Source organism: Catharus ustulatus, chromosome 11, assembly GCF_009819885.2.
Source record: "Catharus ustulatus isolate bCatUst1 chromosome 11, bCatUst1.pri.v2, whole genome shotgun sequence".
NCBI lineage: Eukaryota > Metazoa > Chordata > Aves > Passeriformes > Turdidae > Catharus > Catharus ustulatus.
Window position 1 is genome coordinate 6,153,153 of NC_046231.1, and position 23,094 is coordinate 6,176,246.

The window sequence follows — 23,094 nt, forward strand, 5'->3', positions numbered from 1 at the left end:
GGGACTGGTGCTGCTGGGCTTTGCCAGGCTGGCAGGGGCAGGGCAGGACTCAGGAGCTGGCTCTACTTTCCTCAGGTTTGGAAGGGCAGGACAGGAGGTCTGGCTGCTGCCTTCCCAGCTGTCCAGCAGGTGTGTGCATGGCTGGGTGTGTGTGACAGTCCTGACACACTGAGCTGATCCCACGGATGGGCTGTGTTAGCACAGAACTCACCCTTGCCCTTGACTGAAGGGGGAATGGCAAGGGGTGCCCCTTACCTGTGTGGTCTGAATCAGGACACAACCTGACCCAGACCCGGAGCTTTCTGCCAGCTTAGTTTTACTTAGTGGTGTTTTTCTCTGAAAACCTGTAGTGCTTTGAAAGCATTGGGAGGGTAAGTACTCTGCTCCTCTTTTTACAAACTGAGTTTAGGTATGCTGTGTGCAACAAAAGTGGTAGGAAAACCATAAATTGATCCTGCAAGTCCTGATCGGGGCTTATTTTCCTTCTTTTTCTTCTAAACCCAGATGAATTCCCCCTGAAAGGCAGCTCACGCTTCTGCTCTGTCCATTTTTATGCATGCTTATTGTTTTACACATCAAACAGGGTTATGTGTGCTTTTTTAGTAACGCCTGCTGAAGCATGGAAAGGATCAACATTTCATTTTCATTACATTTCATTTATTTCTCTATTTTGGAGGAAGGGTTCCATGAAGTATAAGACAGACATAACTAAAATGAGTTTCTCCAGCAGGTGAAAGGCATTGGTAGCTAATGTGTCTCCTCCTGAAGCAGCTGAATTGCAAGTCACAATCAGAGATCTAGAAAAAAATGTCTGCTTGATAATGTCCTTTGCCATGAGAAAGTACAGTCACAGGAGTAGTAAAAGACTAAAAGAATGGCCAGACAAAGACAGATCATCAGTTGTCTTTAGTTTGAGACTACTGCAAAGCTGTTACTTGAAAACACCTACACTGAATACAGGAATATGGAGATTGCCATCTTACATGTATATTTAGTCTGTGGTTATATTATTTCAAATGTTATGTAGCTTTAATAGCATGAAATAGAAACCCCCACCTGATACAGAGAGAGATGTTACATCACTGCTGTTACAATGCTCTGCTGCAAAAGGACTTTTAAAGGATTTCTAATGATAATGAAAATATTCTGATACAGCATTAAGGATTTCACTACTGAAATGTGTTTAATGTAAATATGCTGTCAGATACCCTTCAAGTAATTGACAAGAGCAGATGATTAGCAGTGTTCTCAATAGTGTTTTTGCATAATCTTACATTTTGACAGAACTCTTCAGCTGCTTTTTATTGTCAGTGCTCTGCAATCAGTAATACTTTTTCCTTGACATTTACTTTGTCATTATAAATCTTGTAAGTGGTCATTTAACTTGTTCAGTATGCATGTAAGAATATCATTACTAACACGTTTGAAAAACGTCTCCCTGTTGAGGAACTATTGTGAAAGTAAACTTAAAAAACCCTAAAAGAAGTAGGTTGATGAGTGAAATAAATACTGGTCTGTGAGCATTTTCATGCATGTTTCAAGGATGATTTTTAAATCTCTCTTATTGAGCATTCACTCTGAAGTCATCAAATTCAACATGCTTGTTGGATTTTTTTATCTGTTACTTTTTTATTTTAATACTATTGTTCAGTTGTGATCATTTACATCTGACTGACCAAAATTAAACTCTTAGGATCCATAAGCATTCATAATTACATACTGCATGTAACATTAATAGTCAATATAATAAACCTTCATCTTTATTGAAGCATCTCTTGTTTCTACAGCAGTTCTTTAATCTATCTCAATAGATTTCTAGTGTACAGCTCATATAGATTTGGTCAGTGACAAGGGTTAGAGTAGTCTTGTAGAACATTTACTTGTAGCTGTGAAAAGCCCACATTCATCAGAGGATTAGGTCGATCAGATTGTACCAGGATCAATGGAAGGACTGTGTGATCCCTCTTAGGCTGTAATGTGTTCACCTTCTTTGGAGAGAATTCACATACACACACATTTCTCTGTCTTAAAGCCATTTATCTCAGAATGTCAAATTGCAATAATTAACCATTATTGATCTTAAATTCAATTAACTTCATTAACACAGGTCATGATGAGGGTGCTGGTAAGGGAAAGGCTCTTGACAAGTGTCTTTTCTTATATGACATTGAATGTTCAAAATCATGGCTATAAACTATTCATACTGTGCCACAAGAACATCTTTTAAAAATGACAGGAGTTTGGTTGGTGGCTCAGAAGCGACATTTTAATCCCCTCCCCCTCATCTCCTAGTTCTCAGGGTTTTCCAGCAAATTTTCTATTCAGGAATCAGTGAACCATTTGTTTCTAGCACATTATCTTAGCCTGGCATTATAGCAAACCCCACCTATTCAAATACCATTCTGTTCAATAGGTACTGGTAGATAGAGACTCATTTACAACAGTGTATATTAGTATAGTTAGCAAATGAGTGAAATGAATACTCAGTGCTTCTTCTTGCTCCACATACAAAACAAGCTGGGGCCATCTTGTAGAGGTAATCCTGAGAATCTCTGCTTGTTTCTAGTCTAAGATTCATATTGCAGTCAATAGCTGTTTTTCTTAAATGAGGGCTGAATAGCAACTGTGAAAGGACACAAAGCTTTGTTGGCCCACACTGAGCTCCTTTCTTAATAGAGGAACTTCATTATAAGCGCAAGTTCACAATAGCTGAAATTGTGATTGAAATCATTTGGATTTCTACTATACCATTCATACAGATGTATAGAGTTTATTGTAAGGAGGCACTGCAGCCAAAATAGCTATTGAAACTACTGTAGAAAGGGCTTCAATGGGAGATGCAAGTTTTGCTGCAAAATTAAGGATTAGGCTGTAGGTCTTTTGGTACATTTTCAATGTCTTAAGTAGTCATGATTATTTACAAATAAATCACCAAGTGGAATGACTCACTGTAATGTACTGAAGTGTTTTAGGTGAAAACTTGATTTTTAAAAATTTCGCCGTGAAGGTGGAAGCTCCAGACATGTATGTTAATATTAGTACAGCTAAACACAAACGCAGCACCAAATTCTAGTTACTGTGAAACTTGTAAGGTGTGGACAAATTAGGAGCAACCAAATATGTGGGAAGATTACAGAAAGTAAGGTGCAAGATTTTTTCTCGGTGTTAAAAAAAAGGCTAAACCATAATCAGAAGACTGAGAAATGTACAAAAAGAGAAATGACAACATCAGTTTTGTTCAGAAACAGATTTCTGGAACAATTAAATGGTCATTTTGTCACTGCATTTGCTATTTCCACTCCACTATACAAAGCATTTACTGAGAAGAGGCAGGGCAGAAGCAGAATGGTTTGATTACTGCATTTGAAGAAACTGAAGTTCCCCTACAACATCTGTTTGCTCAGTGAAGGATTATAATAATTACCAGCTATTAGAGCCATATTGAGAACTTCTATGCTCATGGCTGCTTATCCCAGAGTTGGCTGTGAATCTTGTATTAGTTTGTGGAATGCCCTGTGTGCTTTTCAGTGATTAAAAGATGCCACCCAAATGTCTGCTATCAAGCAGAGATTGTGTCATTCTGTATTTTGGTACTAATTCATACAGAGAATTTGGCTTTGTCTTGCCAGGATGTTGACAGTGACTTTTAACTAAAAAAGAAAACAACCCCCAAAACAAACATTTTTTTTTTCTTTGAATGTTCTGGTAAATATTTTTGTCCATTTGAGGAAATAGTAATTCTGTGCTTAGAAGAATTCTACAGTCCAAAGAACAATTAGGGTCAAATGTAACATGAAGCTTTTTTCTCTGCTGCTGAGCTCCTATTTCAGTGACTCCCCTGTCACGTGTGCTTGCATGGAGTGGAGCTCTCCAGAAGTCTGTAGTACTTCACACAAAGCAACTGCCTTGGAAACCAAGGAAAAGCCATTTTTGTCTAACTTAAGAGTGGATCACATTTATTCATGTTGAATAATTTATATGGCAGATGTGGGTGTGGGTATTTCCTGTTAGTAATGCACTTGGTCACTGGATTTGTGAAGTTTATGTGAAATTTTTGAAACTATAGGGCTACTTGTGAGGTGATACTTCACCAGTCTGTGCCTAGTTCCCTAATCCTTGGTGGTGTTTCCCCTTCCTGGCTGAGTAGCTGGCCCTTAACTATCCCATGGACAGTGAGGAGCTTTCTGCTCCTTGGAATGGTGTTCATTTGTAACTTTGGTGCACTTGGAGAAAGAGCAGCCTTTTGTGGGGAAGGTGGAGGGGTGGGGAGGGGAGGAAGAGGAGGGTACTACAGGAATGTTGATGAAATGGGATCACAAGATCCTGGACTGAATCAAACCAAGGAGAAGTTGAGAATTCCCACTGGGTGCTTCCAGTCTCTGTGCTCATCTGCCCACTGGGTCTGGTCCTAGTGGTGCTTGTGAAAAGCTGGTTATGTGGTGGCAGGGAAGCCAAGAAGGTTTTTTCTGCTTTTGCAGAAGGATCACCCAGAAATTCCAGGCATATTCCCATAGGAGCTATTCAAATCTCTACTCTTCCAGAGTGCAAAGGGGAAAGGAGATGGATTGCACAAAATACCATAGTGAGGAAGGTCCTTCTCTCATTCTAGCAGTCCATGACCTTTCTCAGCATTTCCACTGGATTAATGTCAACCCTGCCTTGCTTCTGGTAACCAGCTATGGGCACACACAGTGGGACATGAGCTGTGGTGCTTTAGGCAGTCAGTTGTATAAAATCTGTTCTTCCTGGCCAGAGAGGCTCTGAACTCTTGTTCTTGTGAAGTTTCTCATAGCATGTTGTTCACTCATGTCTGTACAAGAATGATACCTGAAGAAAGTCTCTGGAAATCAATACGGTTTTGTTCAGTATATATTTGAGTAACTTGGACCTTGGGTCTCAACCAAGGCTTTTTAATGTTTGTATCCCTTCTTGTCAAAAAGCTCTTGTGGAAGGTGGCAGGTGAACTCTTCAAGTGAGACAGATTTCAGACTAATCCTTGTGCAACCCTACCCACAGAAGAGCACACTGCAGTGTGATGGGATCAGAAAACAGCAGTGTTATGTTTTCAAGGGTGGGTAATTTGAGCAGGTTTTAGAAAAGCCCTGCTCAGCAGGTTGGATTCAGGGAGTTTAGGCCCTAGGGAGAAACCAAGGCAGGGTGAGTTTTGGAGGAGGGAGGCGTGACCCATCATGTTCCATGTCCAGCACAGGTCTGGAAGTGTAGGTGTCACAGTGACCCTGAGTCCTGCTTTGTGCTGGGAGCAGAGCTCTTCAGAGGAGAGTTGTGACAATACTTCAGAAACCTGCCCTATTTTCCCCACTGTGAAAAGAAGTTTGGTGGCAGTCTGCAGGTTCAGCATTCACTGGATCCCAGCAGCTTGGCTCAGAGGAGATCTGTAAGCACAGGCTCTGGGTTGTGCTGAGCACATGCACCTGTGGGTATTTCACTGGGTGAAATAATTGTTCCAGCTGAAAACTGGCAATTATTTTCAATTATACACATATATTGTATTCACATAAACTCACTGTGAGGAAACATAGGAACAGAACAAACTTAAGTCATCTTCCCATGTTTTGTGTAAATAGCTGAATTATATATATTAACCTACAGGAGTGACAGGCTCCTTCACTTGTCTTCTTGTCTAGCACCAGACAATTAACTTTTAACTTCTTTTCAGGTTTTCAGCTGTAAACTGTGGATAAGGATGAGGGCTGATGTGAAAAATAAAGCACTCATTGAAGCTCTTGAACACCTCAGTTAAATGATTCTGTCCAATAGTACCAAGTTGTTTCTAAGCCATCATTTCATATTAGGGCATGCTGGTTTTTCAGGGGTATATTTAGTGAAGGAGATAATACATAAATGTGGGGTTTTCACTTGGTCATTTAAGAAACATCTAAATAGTGTTCAGTTTCAGAAAAATGAATGCCTCCCTTATCAGAATTAGCAGGTTTTGAATGTTTTCTCTCTTCATTTGTGAGTGGCCTGTATGACACATTTCTTGTGGCCCTGTAAAGTCTAAAGTGAATGGGAGACCTGAGTCCTGTATCTTCCTTTAAACTACACAAAACCCAGCAGAGTTTGGAGTACAGTGACATGAGGAAAAGGTGCCTGATGTAAAATTGCTTTGTTCTGTGCTTAGGTGGCCCACACTATAATGACATATAAGCTAATTCCTTGTTATCATCTCTTCACTGTGTGTCCCTGTCCATGTAATTCTCATCTCTTAACGCTTACAGTTGATTTGGCCTCTGAAGTCTCTCCAAATGTAATACCAGTCCAGGATGCTGAATCAGAGCAGCTGGCTGGCTTCCTCTGGCCTGTTTCTGAGCTCTCTGTGGCAGACAGCTGCAGTATTTTCATGAAGGAACAAACAAAGTAGACTTCAAAGTTTTTAGTGCCTAATGATAGCCACCATCAGATTGGCATCCTATGTCACATCCGTCCACATCACTTCCCAGGGACTTAATCCTACACTCTCAACGGCATGAAAAGGCTTCAGATTTATCAACATACAAAAAATCCAGCTAAACAAGCATTAATCATGCACATCACATCAAATTAACATGTTCAACATTAATATTCTTGACCTTGCCAGTGGGCAGAATAATCCGTCTTGCAGCAGGCTCGTGCTCCGGTGCGAGGTACCAGGGACTTGAGCCGGCGTGCGAGAGAAGTGCTGACCTCTTCACTTGGAAATAACATTTCTCTCCCATAATAGACAGTCTTGCCTCTATGAAACAGAACCTTTGACCTTTCTAACAGGAATAATGTCCCTGTCAAGGTGCTGGGTAATCAGTGCTGCCATGCCCGTTTAGAGAGTGTTGTCATTTGCCACTCTTGTAAACAGGGCAGTCACTCCTGCCTCCCATCCTGACTGCCTAATGAGGAATATGTGAGCATCTCTGCCAAGGACTGAAGTCTCAGTACAATTTCAGTTACATGGGAATTATCAGTTAGTCCCAGTATAGAAATAGCTCGTGTTGTGGGTGAAATGTTTGCCTTTCTTTCTGTGAGTGGAAGGCCTGTGGAGTGGGAGTTTTTTAACAGACTAATATAACTCTTTTATATGCCTTCATTTGCATTAGGTCTTTGATTGACTCCATCCACCGAGCTGGTTTTCTCTTGCCTCTGCTCATTAATTTTGTGAATAAGGTTCATTGGCACAGTCAGATCATCTCTGCTGTTCCTCTCTTGGCTTTCTCTTCACTGGTGTTGGGACTGAGCCACCTCTTAACTCCAAACGGTACTACCAAAATTGGGGACTCTGAGGTTTTTTCAAAGATTACTTACATATTTAAAAAACATTTAAAAAATTTCTCTGGTGACTGGTGTCTGGTTTAAAACAGAATGGGACAAGTATTTAGGACAAGGCTGTGCACTGCCAGCAGCAGGGGCAGTGACAAGAGCCACCTCTTGTGCAGTGCCATGGAATGGGGAGTGAGGGTCAGGCTGCAGAGGGGCTTTCTCTGGCAGAGTCCTACTCACTGCTCCACTTTATGGCTAATATGATCCTTTTTCCTTGTTTCTTTTTTCCTGGGAATAAATACAATATTGATCACGAAGCATTCGGAGCATTTCTGCTCGTGATCCCATTCTGCTGTTTTGTATTTTTTTCACATGTGAAATACAGATGGGGTCAGATTCTTTAAGCATTGAGAAGATTCTTTTCCCAATGAATTAAAAATTAAATCATTTAGAAGATGACCCTTAGTATTACTTGATGATTTTGAATGATGATTTGGGATGATGCATAACAAAGATGATTTTTTTTTTTTAATAAAAAGCCATTTTGTTAAAGCAAAAGTATTTCCAAGGAACTCAGTGGTTATGATAGACTTTCGTAGCTGAGTATTTTTCATATGAGAAGAATATTAGAATGTTTTGTTCTGTTTCAAGCAAACAGCATCTATACTAGTTTAAATATACCCCCAGTGAGCTAATTAAAACAAAAGAATAAAATTTGGCAAGAAAAAACATACAGTAATTTCGCGATTATAAGCCGCACCATTTTGACTAAAATTTTGGTCTGAACCCAAAGTGCAGCTTATAATCAGGTGTGGCTTATATATGGACAAAGAACAAAAAGTTGCTGTTTTAGTTTGGAGGACAGGTGTCTGCTGAGAAAGGCAGGAGCTTCTCTTTGAAATGGAGAATGTAAACCCCCTCCCTCCAAATTATTGTAATTTTGAAATCAAGGGGCTCTCAGGCAAAGATATGGGAATTAGGAATAACAGTTCTTTACTAGGGAAATTAAAATAGAAATACAGTACTACAAAGAAACAAACTCCAAACCCTGACAAAGTCAGAGTACAACCTACCACCCCGTCAGGCAGGGTGTTGGTAGCAGTCCCATTCCATGGTGGCTGCATCCTCCTGCAGTGACAGATGTGGCTCAGTTGGAGCAGTGCTCCTGTACAAGGTGCAGTTTCCCTCTGGAGGTCCAGTGGTGATGTGGAGAAATCCGGTTTTCCTCTGGAGTCCAGTGGAGAAAGGGGCTCCCTTAGTGTCCCAAAACCTCTGTTTTATCTTGGTAAGAAATGCTGGGCTCTTCCCCCTGGCTGGAGCAACTCCCAATGGGATGCAGTAATTTTATCAGTCCCACAGTGGGACTCAATGGCCATTAGCAGAAAATGACTCGCTGGAGGAAGGATGGGTTGTGAAAAGATAAAGAACAATGCCCTGCCTGGTTTCTATGGGTGGCCCATTAGCAGAATATCTCCCACAGAGATCAGGATCACTGCCCCTACCCTCAACAGATGTTGATAGAACAGATACCTTTTATCACACTCTGTATTGTAACGTGCGGTTTATAATCAGGTGCGGCTTATGTATGGACAAAGAATGAAAAGTTGCTGGTACCCGGAAGTGCGGCTTATACTCAGTGCGGCTTATAATCGTGAAATTACTGTAATTAAAACTGGAAATTTCAAAAGTATTGAAATGAAATATTTGGATACATCCAAGCCAAAATATATGGCCTCAGCTGCATTTTTCAGGAAATGAGAGAAAAAAAATGCGTATAATTGGGTTTTGGAGAGCAGTAAAATCCACCTTTAGTGCTGCTGTATTTCCAAGCAATCTCGGGGAGGTGTGTGTTCAGCCGTTCACTGGGGATGTTGCCGTGGAGGGGATGAGAGCCATGCAGGTTTTGCTGCAATGGAGCTCTGGCAGTCGGGTGGAGGTGGCAGCTGTGGTGCTGAGCCCAGGACATCAGCAGGCACAGCTGCTGTGGCACACAGGGCTGCTGTGCCTGGGGAGCACAGGGGGCTGCTCTCCTGCAGTGGATCCCTGGTGTCTGTGCACAGCCAGGTATGCGAGTTTATTACTGTCCATGCAATATGTAGATAATTTTGGACAGTGATGGATCACAATTTATTTCCACTGGCAAAGAAATGATCCATAGCTCAGTTATGAAGGTAATTCCCTCTTGTGTGGAAATGAATTGCATTATACCACAGCTTACTGTTATATATTGATATCAAATGTGTTAATTTCATTGTTACCTAGCACTTTAGTTAATAATTAGAACAAATATTAATGAGGGAACTGTCTCTTCTCAACCTCCCTGTGGCTGTACCTGCAAGATGTTTCTGAACCCTTTTTATATCCTTTTCTCTAGGAATGTGAGGGCCACACCAGGCAACAGCTCTCCACTTTTTGTCGAATTCTATGTCACAGTGACACCACTGCTCAATTTGCAGGCAATTTCCTCTGGGTTGTGGTGCCCTGTGAGATGTAAACTAAACACTTTTTGGAGAACTATAACTTTTTTTGTGCTTTTTGTCTATAAAAACAAAACCCAGAACTGCCTAATTTCTTCCATTTCCACTTTTATTAACTTCTGCCACTAGAATTGCCTTTAAAGTTGTTTCTTTTCCCCTCAGACTTTGCTGTTGAGGCATTAAAGAACAGTTTTACTGATGCCCTGCTGTTGAAACATTTATTCTACACTTGAAAAATATCAAACTATGAGTCTTTTTTGGCCTCTTTTTTATTTTTTTATTTTTTTTTTTTTTACATAATAGGGCAATGGCTAAGTAAGGATGAGCTGGTGACAGTGCTTCTTAAAAACAGTCTGTCCTCCAGGCAGTGAATCACAGTGGAAAACCTTTTTACCATTTCCTCCTGATTTTATTCTCTCCTTTCACAGTCTCTTTGCTTTTCCTGTAGGTGCTTCACCAAACAAGAAATTTCTTTGCTGTGGGCCTCCTTGTCCGTGTTTCTGGTGCAGTGAGGCTGTTACCTTTATCTGTTCTCACACAGACCCTGCCCCTTGCAGGGTGTTGTGAGCAGGGACACCTTCCACCAGACCAGGTTCCATCCCTTCTCTCCTCCTGCAGGGGAAGGAGCAGAAGGAGCCCTAGGAACTGTCATTTTTTAAAAGTTGTAGATTGCTGGGTTAAATTCCCCACTGTCGTTTGTGCCTCATTTCCTGCATTTCTGGATCAAAGACTGATGTCACAAGTTGGCTTCACAACTTGAGCTTAGGAAGGGGAACAGCTACAGAGGAGGCAGCTCCTGGTTAACACGCAAATATGCTTGATAGTTGGTGAAAAGGGCAAAGAAAGCATGAAAGGTAAATAGATTTACATTTAAATGAGCCACATGCTGGAGGTTTTCCCTAATGTAAAAGTCACTCTCTAAAAAAGCTGTGAATGTGACAAGTCTTTCAGTTCAAACAAAATTCATAAGACTTCAGCAGTACGAGAAATAAAAACGTAAAGAAGAACACACTAATTAGGGAGCTGGTCCTGTACCCTCTGTTTGTGTTGGTGTGCAGGGATGGAGCCCTTGGATTTGGAATGTGGTGTGGTGGTGGGAATGGGTGGCACACTCACACTGGTGCTCAGCAGCCAGAAAAAATGAAAGGAGGTACACTCAGAGTGCCTTGGTGAGGCACCCCAGCCTGGGGTGTCAGTGAGGTCTCTTTAAGGCAGGTAGAGTGGTGATAACTTTGGGTGTTCTTTACTTTGTGTAAAGGAAATTATTATGCAGTTTCAAAACAGAGGCAAAGAAACAGGAGTTGTATAAGAAAATCTGTTTGCACAAGGTGGAATAGGAAAAGGGTATATTTGCTTCCAAATCAGAGGTTTCATGCCATGATTCCTTCCTTCCACCCTTCCTTAATTACTAGGATTTGGTGTGGTTAAGAGAGAGGCAGTTAACAGTCAGTTGTCTGCACGTTATCAGTAGTTATCCAAAATTTTTCATCTTTAGAGTAATTTGAACTGCTTTGGTCTCCTTTGCTAAAGTTCTGAAAATCCACTTTTTCAATTCTGTGTATTGGTTTTCTTGCAAGTACTTGCAGATAGATGCTGAACCTTACTTCAACTCGCTGCTGTGTCTTTGATATACATAAAATAACTATACTTTTTCTCAAAATATTTTGAAAAAACACAAAATAGATCAAAACAGCACAGCTCTATTTCATTAGAATGGTATACTTTTTTCCAAAGTCTGATCTTTTTACCAGCACCTTTGAAGCATCTTATGATAAAATTTTTTAACATAATTCTTTCAAACTCTATGCTCCCAAATTTTAAAAACAGGACCCTTGCCGCTTGAATTTTCTGCATTGAAATTATTTGAAGTGAAGTATTTAATCATTATTATGTGTTGCTCTTAGGTGATATGTTTGTGCTTTCAAAGGTTTAACTTGTGTTCTGAGGATCAGATTATAACTTTACATGCTTGGAGGAAGATTTACTACCATTCATCCATGTGAAAGAACAGTAGTGAATATTTTGTATTACCTAACTGAATGAAGAAATACTCCATGTGAAACTAAAAGCCTGATTTCATTGTCACTTTAACAGTTGTTTTGTCTCTTGTGGTTTTCTGATAACATTTAAACATATTTTCCCTGAAAGAAGTTTGCAAGGTTTAATACCATGTGTATGATACCTACTGTAGTGTTCAACATTTTTCAGTCTGTTGGTTAAAGTAGGGCTTTTTAGAGTGTAAACTACTATCTTCTCTGTGCTATTACCTGAAGAAACAAGTTGTTCAAGATACAACTACCCTACATATTCCAGATGTGTTGCAGAGAAAGTCAAATGTCAGGTATCTTTAACCACAGAGTATACTGCAAATGTGAGTCTTTTCAGTTTATAAATATCTTTGTGAGAGATTTTAAATTCCACTGAAGAGAGTCAGATTCTATTTTTGCTTCCCTGCAAATTAATGCATTATATAGAAATAGATAATTTTGATTAATGATTCCTTTTTTTTGATGTTTCCATAATTTTCTTGCCTAAAGGAAAAACTTAGGTAGACCCAGTACATGTAAAACAGAAGCACAGAAGCAGCATGGAAAAAAAAATTGTTTACTGTCAGTTGCCAACTGTCCTATTCAAGAAGAGTATCTTAGATTTACATCACCAGTTGCATTACTTGAGGGGGAAAAAAGACAGGATCCCTGTTGGGTGTCCGTGTAGCTTATGCTGAGTAAATATTGACAAAGTAGTCTAAAGAGCAAACACTTTGACATTTGTAAGGTCCACTGGAAGGTCTTGTATATATTTATACAGCAAGAATGAGTGCAGCATACCAATTTCATTGAACAAGCTCCTGACATAATTCTGCATGGGCTTTCTTGTTGAGGAAGTTGTGTTTAAATGGGAATGGGATATTTGTTGCACCCATAAAGAATATCCTCAAATTGCTTTGAATGAGTTGTTTCCAAAGGTTACATCACTTGCATTTAGCCATCATTTCTAAAATGTGACATGGCTAATGACAATAACTTTAAAAAATCGAATATTTAAAATTTAGTTTAACTGGGGATTTTTTTACTTTGTAGAAATTCTTGATGTTTGTTGTGCACTATATTTATTAAAGATTGAGTCTCAAAACTGTAATGAGCAAAAAATGCTTGCTTAATTTAAATTGTGAATCTGTCTGTTAAGAAATGCATTAGGGGTAGGAGAAGCATAAGACATATTAATTGACAGACAGGAACTGCTGTCTCTGAGGTTGATACAAGTAATTTATTACTTTAGAAATGAATGCCACCTCCAGAATGTGCTTCATTAATTTCAAATTTAGTTTTAATTTCAAGCTGTTGCCCCTTGAGAAGAATAAGGTGGCAAATTATGTTTGAAGAGCAGATTTTTTTTTTTTTGCTCTGAAGAAACACTAGATTTTAACTGTTTAATTTTACAAATAAGTACACTTCTTTGGCTAAAGCAAAAGTATGATGAGCAGAACCTAACTTGTATTTTCTTCTCTTCATAATAGCCTATGTTTCAGACGAGCTAAAAGCAGCAGCGCTGGTGGAAGAAGATGTGGAACCTGAAGAAAATGCAGTTGATGGGGAGCCTTCAGCAAAGTATGCATGTCCAGAAAAAGACTTCAGTAAGAACTGCCAAAGCTACCAAAACTCCCCAGCAGCAGAGTTCTCTAGCCATGAAATGGACAGTGAGTCCCACATCAGTGAGACGAGTGACCGCATGGCAGACTTTGAGAGCAGCTCCATTAAAAATGAGGAGGAGAGCAAGGAGGTTTCCATACCACTGGAAGACTCTACGGTTTCTGATAGTTTAGAACAAATGAAGGCTGTGTATAATAACTTCCTCTCCAATTCCTACTGGTCCAATCTCAATTTGAACCTTCACCAGCCAATTTCAGAAAAAAACAACGGTAGCAGCAGCAGTAGCAGCAGCAGCAGCAGCAGTTGTGGAAGTGGCAGCTTTGATTGGCACCAGACTGCAATGGCCAAAACACTGCAGCAAGTTTCTCAAAGCAGAATTCTGCCTGAACCAAGCCTTTTTAGCACAGTCCAGCTGTACAGACAGAGCAGTAAGCTCTATGGCTCTATATTCACTGGAGCCAGTAAATTCCGCTGTAAAGACTGCAGTGCTGCCTACGATACTTTAGTAGAATTAACAGTGCACATGAATGAAACAGGACATTATCGAGATGACAACCATGAAACAGATAACAATAACCCCAAAAGATGGTCCAAACCTCGCAAACGTTCTTTGCTTGAAATGGAGGGGAAAGAAGATGCCCAGAAAGTGCTAAAGTGTATGTACTGTGGTCATTCATTTGAATCTCTTCAGGATTTGAGTGTTCATATGATCAAAACAAAACACTACCAAAAAGTGCCTCTGAAGGAACCTGTTACCCCTGTAGCAGCAAAAATTATCCCAGCTACTAGAAAGAAAGCATCACTGGATCTTGAACTTCCAAGTTCTCCAGACTCCACGGCTGGGACACCAAAAGCCACAATCTCAGATAGTAATGATGCACTTCAAAAGAATTCCAATCCCTACATTACACCAAATAACCGCTATGGTCACCAGAACGGTGCCAGCTATGCCTGGCACTTTGAGGCAAGGAAATCTCAGATTCTGAAGTGCATGGAGTGTGGAAGTTCGCATGACACCCTGCAGGAGCTCACGGCTCACATGATGGTGACGGGACATTTTATTAAAGTCACTAACTCTGCCATGAAAAAAGGGAAACCAATTATAGAAGCCCCAGCCACACCTACAATAACGTCCTTAGTAGATGAGAAGGTCCAGTCTGTGCCACTAGCTGCCACCACCTTTACATCTCCTTCCAACACACCTTCTAGTGTTTCCCCTAAATTAAATGTTGAGATTAAAAAAGAGGTAGATAAGGAAAGAGTCATTGCTGATGACAAAATGAAAGACAAAGAGAAGTCAAGTGAAGATGAGGAGAAGTATGATATCTCCTCAAAATACCATTACTTGACTGAAAATGACTTAGAAGAAAGCCCCAAGGGGGGATTAGATATATTGAAGTCTTTAGAAAACACGGTTACTTCAGCTATAAACAAAGCCCAGAATGGCACACCGAGCTGGGGTGGCTACCCCAGCATTCATGCTGCCTACCAGCTGCCTAATATGATGAAACTGTCCTTGGGCTCATCTGGGAAGAGTACACCCTTAAAACCTATGTTTGGAAACAACGAACTAGTATCACCAACTAAAAACCAGCCCTTAGTGTCTCCACCCAGTAGTCAGACCTCACCCGTGCCAAAAACAAACTTTCATGCCATGGAAGAGTTGGTGAAGAAGGTCACTGAGAAGGTGGCTAAAGTGGAGGAGAAGATGAAGGAGCCCGAAGGAAAGCTCTCTCCACTGAAGCGTGCGACACCTTCGCCATGCAGCAGTGAAGTCAGTGAACCCCTTAAGATGGAGCCCCCCAATGATGGTGGCTTTAAAAGCCAGCAAAACAGCCCAGTTCCTCAGAGAGATGGTTGCAAAGACAGCCCAAGTGTAGAACCTGTGGAAAATGGGAAAGAGCCTGTGAAATCCATTGTGGGTTCTTTAAGTAGCAGCACAGCCATCATCACTGACCACCCTCCCGAACAGCCATTTGTAAATCCGTTAAGTGCGCTGCAATCTGTCATGAATATTCACCTTGGCAAGGCAGCAAAGCCATCCCTGCCCACTCTGGATCCAATGAGCATGCTTTTTAAAATGAGCAACAGTTTGGCAGAAAAGGCTGCAGTGGCCACCCCACCTCTACAGTCCAAAAAATCAGACCACTTAGACCGTTATTTTTATCATGTCAACAATGACCAACCCATAGATTTGACGAAAGGCAAGAGTGACAAAAGCTGCTCTTTGGGTTCAGCGCTTTTGTCATCCACATCGACATCTTCTGCATCTTCTTCATCTACAGTGACAACAGCAAAGACATCTGCAGTCGTGTCATTCATGTCAAACTCGCCGCTACGCGAGAATGCCTTGTCAGATATATCTGATATGCTGAAGAACCTGACAGAAAGTCACACATCAAAATCTTCCACACCTTCCAGCATATCTGAGAAATCTGACATTGATGGTACCACAATAGAGGAACCAGAAGAGAGTACACCAGCTCAGAAAAGGAAGGGACGTCAGTCTAACTGGAACCCTCAGCACTTGCTCATATTGCAGGCCCAGTTTGCAGCCAGCTTACGGCAGACTTCAGAGGGGAAATACATCATGTCAGACTTGAGCCCTCAAGAAAGAATGCACATTTCCAGGTTTACGGGACTCTCAATGACCACAATTAGCCACTGGCTGGCCAATGTGAAATACCAGCTCCGAAGGACGGGGGGAACTAAGTTCCTTAAAAATTTGGACACTGGGCACCCAGTGTTCTTTTGTAATGACTGTGCTTCACAGATCAGAACTCCTTCAACTTATATCAGTCATCTTGAATCGCATCTGGGTTTCAGGTTAAGAGACTTGTCCAAACTGTCCAGTGAACAGATTAACAATCAGATAGCACAAGCAAAGTCACCATCTGAAAAATTGGTGACGTCCTCTCCAGAGGAAGATATCGGAACTTCTTATCAGTGCAAACTTTGTAACAGGACTTTTGCAAGTAAGCATGCTGTTAAACTTCATCTTAGTAAAACACATGGGAAGTCACCAGAGGATCATCTTCTGTATGTTTCGGAGTTAGAGAAGCAGTAGCATTTGCTTTTGATTAAAATAACTGTAATTTGCTTTGAGGAAAACTGTCAAAGACGCCTTAAAGCTACTGTTTAGTTCTTGGCACATGTTCTTATTTTAACTCCAGAGTCGCTCTGGGCTGAACTGTTTTGTATAACTGTACAGTGTTTAAATAGAGGTGCATAATCAGCTGTTGTTACTGGTAAAATATGAAGGTTAAAATGCAGTGGTAAGTGTTTGGAACTTTGTGTAAATTGGATTTAGTTGCTGTGCATCAAGCTGATGCATCAAGCTGCATGCATTAACAGACAGTTTAATTAAGCATTTATAACTAATTCTGGTGCACTTTTTCATGTGACCTAAGTGTGCTGGTATTTCTCACCCTATAATCTTTAGCCCTCTGAGTACTTTGAAGCACTTTTGCATTAATTTGGTAAAAATGTAAGGATATGCTTTTTTTTTAGACCCTTACTAGCTTAGTTCTGATTACTAATATGAACCTCCATTTATGCAGAGGTGTCTCACACCTTGAAATTTAAAAATATAATTTTCACATTGAAACATAGATGTATATATTGTATAGATTTCAAAATCTCTTATGGAAAATGTGATTGTGGTTAATGCCATTTTTTTTTTTTCCAGCATTTTTAGCAGCAGTGGGGTTTGTACCTGATAAGCCCCAGGTATAAACTGTACCTATATATAGTGTATATTTCATTTTTTTTAAGATCTAACAGTTTTTCCTTTAACAATCAAACATTGTAAATTATGTGATAAAAGATACCACAGATAGCATTTATAAAGTATTCAGAAACATTATTCTTAAAGCAAAGTATGTTTTGCTTTGTTTTGCTATACAGTACATCTATATTAAGAGAGGTTCATGTTTAAATTATACATATTTATTAGTGTTGCTATCATTTGTTCGGGTTTTTTTTTTGGGTTTTTTTTGTTTCTTTTTTTTTAATTGTCTGAAGAAACAGAAGCCACGGACTGCATTCCTGGCCTGCATTCTAACTGTTTTGCACAACATGACTTTTAAAGGTATTTATTAGTAAAAAAAGAAAAAAATAAAATAAAAAGAGAAAATTCAAGATAAACTCAGTGCTCAAAGGGTTAAATCTATTTGAAAAACTTGTACTGTATTTCCTAAACATTGATAAAGCCTTTAAAATGTTTGTACTGTAATACTTTGCTTAAAAAGTTATGAGGCATTCTGTGATATAACCTCTTTTACTTATTTATAAGCGCTCTTGGTTGTTATTTCCTATAGTAGAATGCCTTTTTATTTCAATTGGTAACTTTCTGTTTTGTTCTGCCTAATTATTCTCCCAAGATTCCATACTGCAGCTTTATCTTTAGGCATATGAAAGGTAACCCGTGGTTACCAGCACACTAAGTGATTCTGTTCGTCTCCATTTTTGGCAGTTAATTTGCAGAAGTAACTGACAGCTGACACCATATGAGAATCTATGTATAAAATATTGGCATGTAAACAGCACAGACACTGTAATGCACTCTGTGCCCTGTTTTGTTGTTGACAATGAAGCACCATTATATGACTCTTCATATAACCTTTTTTTCTACAGCAGCATTAAAATTGTCTTTTTGCTATAATTTTGTGTTGCGTTCACAATTATGTCTGAAATGTGCTACGACTAACGAGCACATTAAAATTAAATTGTATGCTATCTGTTTATGACTGAAGCTTGAGTAGGTTTCTTCATCTGCCAGGTGCTGGCAGTCAAAAGCTGCACATAAATCACTGGAGTTTTAGTGAACTTTGGCATTTAAAGAGCAGGGTAGCACTTATTCAAAGGCTGCATTAACAGAGTTTTTCCCCCAGAAGAGATAAATGAGCATTATAACTCCCTTTTAAGCATCAGGTAAGGCTGGCTGTGGAGAGGGGGGTTAGCAGCAGTGCATGGCAAAGCAAATAGGTGTTTTGCTGTGAGTTCAAACCCAGGCAGGCAGCACTGCTCACCCGCCTTCCTCCTGAATGCATTGAGCAGAGTCTGCACCCGAGGGTGTTCCACAGCTCAGAGAATCCCGTTCCACCTACCCAGCATTTCCAAATGACAGGAGAAGGAACCTGAGACCAGTGACTTCAACTTTGTTGTTTTGAAGTGAGTCCTCTTCTGGCCCTACCTGCTGCCAGACAGCATTCCCAGCAGGTAGGGAGGGGAGAGGAGGTGAATGAACACAGGCCAAACAAAAGCAAACAATCTGGAGCATTTATATGATAGTGACAGACTTTTACTGGTGTTGACAGGTCATCCCATCAAAACCATTTGAAACAATTTGCATCTCCAAACACCTGTATTACTATGCATGTAAGTAATATATTTTGCCAGTCAGGTGAATTCTGAGTCCAGAGATGGTTAAGTGAGAACCAAACTCACCATTACAGCACTTCAGCATCCTGAATGAGAACTACCATCCCAATGTCAAACATACAGTTTCCTTTATTTGCTTTTAAAAAATCCACCATCTTCCAGCAAGCAAGAAATTGAATCTTTGGTTCTCTTTGCTTTTCTGTCATTCTTTCCATTTTTCCATTTCTCTGTAATGTCAAAGGCCAATACCATGTCTCAAAAATGTGTTGGAGTGTTCTGTTCATTCTATGGCAAATGCTGGTAGGTGGACCAAGTGAATGGGATCAGAGCTTTGGGTTTTTTCCTCCTCTTTTGGCTCACACTTGTATTGGATTACAAGGTCATTTGTGTGTCAATGTTTATGGCCTCAGCTCCAATTCCAGCAATAAAATCACAGCAGTTTTACTGGTTGACTGTACCATCCCAGGAGTCCCTCACTTAGCGAGGAAAGGGAACCTGGCTGGCTGAAGTCTTCCCTGGAGCCTCCCAGGTGCCTGTCCACATTTTTACAAATACATGATCTCAGTGTAAACCCAGCCAAACTTTTTACCTCTACAGAAGAGAATTCCTCTTTTGAAAATTATAACAGCTTAAATATAGTATTTGGTCTCAAACCAGAAATTCACACATAAGGAGACTGGCAGATTATTGCATATATTGTCAATCAATGTATTTTTAAGATGCACCATTGACTTATAATAGTAATGCTGAAAGCTCTGTACGCAATACTGTTATCTGGGACATGGGAGGGAGTAAAAACAAGAGACTGCACAGTCTGCAGGGTTCTTTCCACTTACTCTTAAAATACAGGCAGGGGATCTGATGATCTGATGCAACCTCCCTGATCTGGTAAAAATCAGTTCCTGGGCCTGACTTACCTGGGTCTGAAAGTGCAGTGAGATGCACCAGGTCCAAATTCAGGGAGTGTCCAGATCTGCCAGTGTGCACCAGAAAGGACTTTTTAAATGTGCTGCTTATAATGTGCTTGAAACTTAGCAAATGAATGGTCAGGACCTGAATATCCCAAATTTATTAAAATAAAGTTCAGCTTGCATTTCAGAACCTCCAGGACTGGCATACCAATGTGATTTCACATTATAAAGAATTTAGAGAATCAATGAACTAGAATAATGTTCTTTTCATCCATACACTGGTATGTATATTGGCATGGTAACTATTAGTGCTAACCAAATCATCAACCTAGCTGTGTTGAGATAATTTTTTTCCTATTAGACAAACACAAAAGTATAAATGCATGATTTTAAAATAAGCATCTAACTTCTGACTTTTGCTTTTTATTTGATATTTTATTTAGAAATATGCAGATCAAGTGCAAGGGAAAACAAAATGCCTCAAGAAAGAGGTTAAAAATGAAATTGTGATGGGTGAGAAGAGCTTTAAATCACAGGTGTATAAAGGTGACCCTGGTCTAACCCCACCCAAGTAGTGGCTTGTTGCAGCATACTGTATATCTTCCAGCCATCACATTTACGCAGTATCTTAAAATAACATTTGTGATAAATGTGCAATTTAACTAATTTATGGTGCTATGATGTGCTCAGGGCTACATGCAAGATGAAAATCTTAAATGGAGCTTGAACAGCTCACTTCACAACAAGAAATCAATATGCCAGATCTTAGAGAGCTGTTCACTGGAGTTAACATTTAGCAAAAAAAAAAAAAAAAATAAAATTCAGGGAATGTATCTTTAAGTTTTAGTGAGTCGGAAATCTAAAATTAACTGAAATATGACTTTTAGGCTAGAGTAAGAAACTTTTTCTGAAACCAAAATATTTCTAGAATCTTCATTATATTTTATTTTTGTATTAAAATTGAAAGTATATTGTTTTAATTATGCGGGTGCTTTTGTGGTAACCACTATGTGCAATTTTTTATCCAAACCAAGGCAGATTAGTCTTATCAATATGGGAATTATCTGTTGCATTTAACTATGGCTGTGTATTTTGCTATTTAAAGCTAAACATGATATGACTCTGCATGTTATGACAGTGAAAAAAATCTGGCTATACTTTGAGATTTAAAAAAATACTGGCATGTATTGAACGGAAGAACCTTTTTTAATTTTGCAAGTTCTTATTTCAGCTGCAACAGAAAAAAAAAAAAAGGAATAGTGGTGCAAGTGGAACAGAGACAACTGGTAATAAAGCTAAATTTAATTAATAAATTTTGTATTTTAAAGTACGCCTCCAGAGAGCCTTATATATTTCCTAGAAAAATATCAAATTATTGCAATCACTGCTGCCTGCTTTGTTTGGGTAACTTTTTGTTACAAGAATATGCTGGAGCTTTGCTAGGTGGTCTGTTACCCACACTGCTCCACAGAGCTGAAATACAGGGAACGGTCATAAAACTAGACTTTATCAAGGAAAGGAGAAAAAAATTTCAAGATTACAAACTTTTTAAAAGGCACTGGATTGTCCTGTTAGCCAAGGATGAAATAGCACTTACTACTTCATTGGATAGTTCCTGTTTTAGCATGGACATACAAATGTGTAACTCCCTTGAGTATCACTAGTAAATACATACAATCTCCTGGAAAAAAACCCAGTGAATTCCCTTCTCCTGGGACTCTGTGCCAAGCTGTGCCTTCCAGCCCTTGCTTGACCTGCTGTAGGTAAATGAGAGAAGGAGAAATAATTATAGAACTGCCATCTCGGAACATGAAAGGGGCTCTGCTGGTCGGGGTGTGGTAACAGTGAATTTTGTTGAGTTTTCAGTAATTATCGTGTAATAATGAAAGCCTTGTATATGTTTAAGACTATAATATTACAGCCCTCATTGAAGAGTATTTGCATAAGAAGTCAATCTTTTAGCAGTGAAGGAAGAAGGAATCAGGGTCGTTTACAGAAGCGAGTGGAATTATGTATTAACGCATCATTATACATGTCTGAAAGCATTGGGATAATTGGTGAGGTTACAATCTGTTTTCAGGCCTTGGTTTGGGGCAATAATCTTAACTAAATGTTCAGCATGAAAAAGATGACTAAGATTTACTAACATGTAGCTCGTGCTCTGTTCATTATCTAGTACATACACAAATACGGCAGTGGTGTTCCATAAATCCAATTTTTTTATATGTAAAAACAATCCTCCTTTATGCTTCATATCCAGCTCACATGTGAGGGTAGCAGTTTGTTTGTTTGTTTTTCATCACTGTATAACACCATATACGTGGGACACATTAACTTCCTCAGCAGCTGTTGCTTGGTTCTCTTTGCCTTATTTATAGCTTGAAATGCACTTCTGGTTAAACAATCTTTTAAGAGAATTAAAATCAGATAGACTTTTTGGGATAGATGGGTATGTCCAGACCACTCATCAAGTTCTTATCTATAACCTTCATTGAAATGAAAATACCCAACTGCAAATCATACTTCCATAGCTCTGTGCCTATCTTTCACTGTGGGAGTGCTTAAAAAGGAAAATTAAAAATTACAACCCAAGGCAGCTATGCCAAAAAAAGGAATTTTTGAGTAATAATATAACAAGACATTTTCTGTATATCATGCTCTTAAAATTCTTAGCCTGTTTCAAGCAATAAAAAAAGGTTTTCTTAGAGCAAGCAGAAAGGAGTTAAAAATGGCAAGGCCAGCCAGAGGCTGGGGTGGGTGGTGGAGCTCCCAGCTGACAGTGATGTCCTAAAATGATGCTGTGCCCCCCATGTCACCCACTGGCCTTCCCTGGAGTCACATAAGGGTGAAGATGTGCACTTCTTTTCCCGTACACTTAAAATTTGCAAGCAGCATAGTGGACTTTGTAACCAAATAGTAGCTAATTTTCTGATGACTTACCTCGTGATGCCTGAGGTAAGGACTGTGATCGCAAGGGAAATGAATTTCAAATGATTTGGCACTGTGGAAAAGCCTATATTAGACCTGTCAGCCCCATTCCACTCCCTGTGGAGAAGATAGTGTCCATCTTTTTTTAATATCAAAAATATAAATGGAGACTAACTTTTAAACTTCAGTATGAATTTACAATGAAAAATATTTCTCTATTAAGCTTCAACATATCAAATTCATTCTTGCATGGTAAGAAACTGGGGACAAGTTTATAGCCATCAGAGTTGTGAGTTAGTGACCTTTCTAGCCAAGTGAAATGAAATTACTTGAAAATGGAATTCTTTTTAATTGGCACGTTTGTAGGTGGTGGGGAAGGGCAGGGGATTTGCTAGAGCGTGTGCGCAGTGCACAGCCCGGGAAGGGCTGTAAAAAAAGCCTGGAGCCTGTGCTCAGCTGTAAACCTGTGCAGAGAGAGAGAACGAGGTAGGTGTGTCA

At 39.7% G+C, this 23,094-nt stretch overlaps 1 protein-coding gene across 1 annotated transcript in view; it reads left to right on the top strand.

Moving 5' to 3' along the window:
* LOC117001572 (teashirt homolog 3-like) overlaps positions 1 to 19,805 on the top strand; it is a 67,596-nt gene extending 47,791 nt beyond the window's left edge. Inside the window, exon 2 of the mRNA XM_033069995.2 lies at positions 13,243 to 19,805. Within this exon, the coding sequence (XP_032925886.1) occupies positions 13,243 to 16,442 (3,200 nt within the window). The 3' untranslated portion in view covers positions 16,443 to 19,805. The remainder of the gene's footprint in view (positions 1 to 13,242) is intronic.
* The last annotated feature ends 3,289 nt before the right edge of the window (positions 19,806 to 23,094 follow it).